General features: G+C 36.7%; 1 protein-coding gene across 1 annotated transcript; it reads right to left on the bottom strand.

Moving 5' to 3' along the window:
• Positions 1-1,944: 1,944 nt before the first annotated feature.
• LOC114249131 (uncharacterized) lies at positions 1,945-2,627 on the bottom strand. Its single transcript, XM_028182604.2, has one exon. It carries the CDS (start codon positions 2,471-2,473, stop codon positions 2,102-2,104), a length of 372 nt encoding a protein of 123 aa, XP_028038405.1. The 5' UTR covers positions 2,474-2,627; the 3' UTR covers positions 1,945-2,101.
• Between the last annotated feature and the right edge of the window lie 3,414 nt (positions 2,628-6,041).

The following is a 6,041-nucleotide window of genomic DNA, read 5'->3' on the forward strand; positions in this document are numbered from 1 at the left end:
GGTCCAAATTTTAAAATAATTGGCTGTGTTCAACGCTTTCAAATTCCGAAAAAAAACCTATTCAAATCCTAATTAGGTTATGGTATGAAGGGCATATTCGTATTAGTCTGATGTTTAAATTTAGCGTTCCTCGAAGATTTAATCAAATAAAACCACAAACAAACAGACGTCTGCGATTGCTTCATCATAAACGACAAAAGAAAAACATTCATAATTTTACTTTGGTTCGAGGAACATTCTTATCAAAAAGAACAACCTATTTTTAGAGTTTTCTTTTTTATCAATAAATGTAAAATATTCATATTAAATTGTACAAACTTTTTCAGAAATTCAGAATTATTACGTAAAATACATTATTTTTTTTGTATTTCTAGGATGGGTGGACGAGCTCACCACAGCCCACCTGGTGTTAAGTGGTTACTGGGGCCCATAGACATTTACGACGTAACTACGCCACCCACCTTGAGATATAAGTTCTAAAGTCTCAGGTATAGTTACAGGCTGCCCCACCCTTCAAACCGAAACGCATTACTCCTTCACGGTAGAAATAGGCAGGGTGGTGGTACCTGCCCGCGCGGACACACAAGAGGTCCTACCACCACTAAAAATGATGAAAGAATATTTCTGATGACGTAAGTGCCCCTTAAAGAGTAAAGTTTATTGACATCTCAACGTGAATGTGATTAACCGTCTCAATCAAGATCGTAGTCACCGCTAGCTCACTCTTCAAGCGAACCAAATGACTGCTTTGTGCCCGAAATAGGCGGGACAGAAGCCATATGAGCTCCCAGCATAACCTATAATGACGTTTTGGGGGTTTCATTCTTATTTCACCATTCCTTCATCGTGGAAGTCGTTCGGATGAACGTATTAGTGCAAATTTGTTTAGATCATTCGCTCTTGCCTTGTATTTTTGTTGATCCTGGTTTCGAACACCAAGATAATCGCACCGTACACCGTCACGTCTTATCTGTTAGGCCCGTAATGTTAATTAACAAGTCTTACGGGTTTCGTTCTGTTCATAGAATGCGTTTCCACATACCATGTACAATTTTATTGAATTGAATTCTATTAGAAAAAAAATCTTGACAGTTCGCAGTATTTTCTTCGGTTTTCACAAGTCGTAAAAATAATGAAAGCTTTTTTTTTATCGCTCAGATGAATATTTTTCTCAGAATACATAGTTGACCTACGATCACGCTATCGTTAATACTATACTGATAATAATATTATCTATTTCACACAGCACAGAGTTATTCAGTACGTAATAATAAAATATAGTACACTAACTAACCAATTTTTTTTTCTCGATTTTGTTATCTTTCTCAAAATAATTAATCAGGAGACATAGACACTTAGATCCCTGACTCTGATTTTTTTACAATCTATCTAATAATACGTTTAGGAAAAACTTTGTATCCCTTTTTACGAAAATTGCGCGGACGGAGGAGTAGGTTTCCCACACTTATAGAGAATATAGAGAAGGAGTGCAGAATGTTAATATTTTTTTTAATTATGCCTAAAAAATACATTAAATCAATAAATAAATACATTACACACACTACCATGTATTTGACGCACACACGCATGCATACTATTTATTTATTGTCAAACTTTTGTTCTTGACGTCTGTGGTCCAATTGAGAATAGATTAAATATTGTTTGTCTTTATTAATTTGTCTTAGCAAAATTTGTCATTTATGAGACAGTCTTTGAAAATAGAATCATAATAGTGTACAAACTTACAATTTCAATTATAGTCGAATTTCTTCTACTGCGGGACCACTAGTAATAATTATATGACATGTTGTAATCAAAAAGAAACCTCAAAAATAAACAAAAGAAAATCTTAACTTAAAAATGCTTGTTGTTACGAATCTATTCTGTGACGTGATCAATTTACGTAAAACACAAGTAGGTAAACATTAGTAAAAAAACGAAAAATTAAAAAAAAAAGCGCATTTATTTAAACAGACCCTTCTACATCATGACCTCGAGCCGCAACCGAAAGCACTGATACGGAATCAAAAGTCACTGAAGGTGCCACGTATCTTTCACTGTTTAACACAAAAAAGCAAAATCCATTTGAGTTCACCGCTGGTCACCGCATTACGAATGTGAAAATCGATTCAATGACGTCGTCCAGGTCCTTGCTGAATGGCGACAGCTGGGCTTCGTACGACGGGGCTGACTTCAGCTTCCCCGCAACGGTCAGGCTACAATTCGGCCCGAGGAGTTGAACGTTGTCGCCTTTCCAACGTTTGCTGATGTTTACAAAACCGTTCCCGCCCACAAGGTTGATGACCCCGTGGTTCTCCGTCACCTCCACCCGACAATCGTTGCCAACCACCTCGATGTCGCCGTAGTTAGTACGAACGTAAACGATGCAGTTGTTTCCGACTACTTTCAGAAGAGTCGAGTTCGTCTCCATTGTCACTTTCTTCTTATTACCGACAATATTGTACTTCTTCATTTTTAGTATAGGGAAAAGTAGTAAGCAAATTACAAAACACTAAATTATCAACGATTTTGAACTTGACATTGAAATTTGAACACGTTATACGAATTTAAAATATGCTTTTTTGGTGTTTGTTTGCCGTGCGTTTTCTCAGCTGCTGGGAATCCAATGAATGGCGCTTTTAGAATGCGCGCCATTTTATAAGCGCGCGCGCACATTATCCCCCCGCGCTCCGCAGATATAGGGAGTCCCCTCAGTGCGTCATCCATTAACAACTGCTACGTTTCAACGCGCGAATGTCGAATCTTTTGTAGTAACCTCAATTGACCGTGATCAATTCTAGTAGAACCTTGATAGTGGTTTACTGAGAAATATATAATATATTAGGTAAAATACCTATAGGCGGAAAGTTGTTTTATGTTAAACATATAGTTTCGACCTCAATGTTTTTATAACTGTAAATCTGTGGTGTTCACACAAACAATAAAGCACATTGTATAAAGCTTTGGCGCGTAATAGTAATAACTAGTGGTCCCGCAGTAATCAAAATTCGACTATAATTAATTGGAATTGTAAGTTTCTACACTATTATGATTGTATTTCATACTTCTATAATCACAAATTTCGCCAAGACTACACTATAAAAAATATTAACAAAGACAAACAATGTTTAATCTATTCTGAATTTGACAACAGAAGTCAAAAACAAAAGTTTGCAATAAATAGTATGCATGCGTGTGTGCGTCAATATGATATGTAGTGTGTGTAATGTTTTCTTTATTGATTTAAAGTATGTATATTTTATGCATTATTTTAAAACAATATTAGCACTGTGCACTTCTTCTCTATATTCTCCATAAGTGTGGAAAATTTTATACTCCTCCGTACGCGCAATTTTCGTAAAAAGGGATACAAAGTTTTTGCTTCACGTATTAATATATAGATATTAATAAACTAATAACGTCATAAGTCACAATCAAGAGTAACTTAATTGCAATCGACTTTTAAAACTTATTGTTTAATTTATATATAATATGTGTAGGTGACGTCTTTCTCTTTTCGTCGTATTTAGGACCTTTTGACTAATGAAATAGACTTCAATTTTACGTTTCAAGGTAGTCGATGACATCCAGTCTGCGTGAGCTCACTCACTGCTGAACATAAGATAGACCCTGAGCTTCGTCTGCATGTTCTAACTAATAAAAGGTTTCTCGTTATACGCGTCCAAGGTTTTTTAAATGTAATAACGTCATAATGTAATACTACAAATAAGTTTCATAATTTTCATTACGATATATTTTTATTATATTAGTTTAACTTGTTTAATAACAAAAATAAAAAAGATTTTTTAGGTCGGCTATTTTCTCGGCGATATTATTCAAGCGTAAGCGTAACCGAAATACAAAAAACGAGGCTGATCTCAATTCATGTGTGTTTCCCCGAAACTTTTTTCTGTATGAACGAATTTTGATGATTCTTTTAGTTTTTTGGAAGTTGTCGCTACATGACATAGACCCGTATCTTTAGTCGTTTACACGAGCCTAATTCGACTCGACTCAACCTCCAACGCGCGTTTTGGTATGCGTAGTCGTAAAAATAAACTCCACTCAAACGTCCTTGGAAAATTTTCCTAACCGGAGTGAAGTAGGCGAACTGTCAAGTCAAGGTACGTCGCGACGTACCTTGAATGTTCCTCAAGGCTGGTTTTCTATCAATGTCCAAATAGTATGTGGACCGCAAATGGAAATATATGTTAATGTTGTAATGGCCTGGATCTGTTCATGATTCCCGCATATTTTGATAATTTAATTTTGATAATATTTATTAATAAAGTAAATAGTTTGAGGTTAGACATTTGAAACTCTTTATTTTATTTACCTACATAAGAGTCATATTTTGCTTACTACCTGATAAATAAAGTCAATGCGATTATAAGTTTTATTTATATAATAATAAACTGGTGGTTGTGGAAAAACACTTCAACAACACGATGCAACCAAAATCACACAAAAGCGGCGAATAAAAATACAAAGCCGGATCCGAAATCTAAAATAATAATAGGTTAGAAAATAAATAATACACTTTCAGATTTACCGCACGCACACATATTTACGATTAACTCAGCAACCAAAACATCAAACAAGTTCATCTAGTGTCAAACAGACAGCGGCAGCTTGACTTTGACATTAAACAATGACCATAGACTACAGAACTCTATGGGTTTGATGCTAGCTTGATCAAATTTTCATCATTATTACCTCACTCGAGGACAGTTGAGGAATATTGTAATGGTCGACTAAAAATACCAAACTCGAGTATGTTTGGAGGGAATTCTCGAGCATCATCGGATGAGTTAAGAGTGGAGGACTATTTTACGAAACGTCTAAATATACGGGCAGTAGACTCATTTAAATTAATCTAAATTGATCCAGCCAGTGGTGTGAGTTATCCTTAATAATTAACATGTAACCGACGACTACATTGACAATACAACGCATCTTATTACGTTGAAGTCCGTTTTATTTTTTTGTTATATATCTTGTATTATTGTAGTTTTTAAATTGTAACCACTTGTATTGTCATGGGTCATTGTCTTGCGTGCATTTTTTTTAAACAAACCAATGTCTTGCAATTTGTAAAAAAATGTTGAAGGCTTCCGTCACGTAGGTCTACGAAAGTGCACAATGATAGTGGAGTATGAGTAGAGTTGTATGAGGGCGTCGGGGCTGGCTGAGTGGCCATTTCGTCATTGGCCGTATTCGGCGGAACTGAGTTCATTGTAATTAGTCTGGTAAATACAAATAACACATTAAAAAAAAAAACTCATAACTACAGGGCAAAGAGTTTCGTTTTGAATCCTCTGAACGAAGACTCTATATTTTCCTATCAAGCCGCTGGTAGCAATCGAGGAGCTATACCAGCTTCTCTGGGCTCGTAGGTTAGTTCACGGGGCCGAGCCTGAGAGACTGCTAACCTAGAAACAGCAGTGTTTCGCTGAATCTACTACTGGATTGTGATCGCGACCTGAGAATATCCGGCGAAAAACTCAGTAGGTTGTGTATGTGGGTTAAGTTCAACGAGAACGATGGTCGATGCTTGGAATTGACGTACCTTTTTTTTCCTACCTCTGCTGATAGCCTTCAGAGGCTATATCAGCTTCGCCCTAACATGTAGGTGAGCTCACGGGGCTCAAACCGGAGTGGTGTTAACACTGGCCCTAGCAAGAGCAGTGTTTCGCAGAATCTACCACCGGATCGGATACGCGACCCACTGAGAAGATCCGGCGAGAAACTCAATGGGCTTTGACGTAGTTGTCTATATGCCGCCTTTATATAGCGGAGTCACGGCGCGTACCCTGCATGTTCTCTTTTATTCTAGACAAGGCAATATTCAACAATTGTTTTGAAACTACCGCGGTTTTTTTCCGCGACAATGCCGTTCTTTTGTAATGGCGTAGGTACTTACGACGTTTACAATGTCTAACTATAAGTCATTCTCTATGACATATCGAGGAAGCGCATTGAAAAGGCCTCTCCTTTTAAATCAATGCTACATATCATACAGGGAATCAAAAATCGATCAA

This window comes from Bombyx mandarina, chromosome 04, assembly GCF_030267445.1.
Source record: "Bombyx mandarina strain Sakado chromosome 04, ASM3026744v2".
Lineage (NCBI taxonomy): Eukaryota > Metazoa > Arthropoda > Insecta > Lepidoptera > Bombycidae > Bombyx > Bombyx mandarina.

What these genes read in the sequence shown, in the direction of transcription:
- LOC114249131 (XM_028182604.2), bottom strand. Translation starts at nt 2,473, where the DNA reads ATGAAGAAGTACAATATTGTCGGTAATAAGAAGAAAGTGACAATGGAG.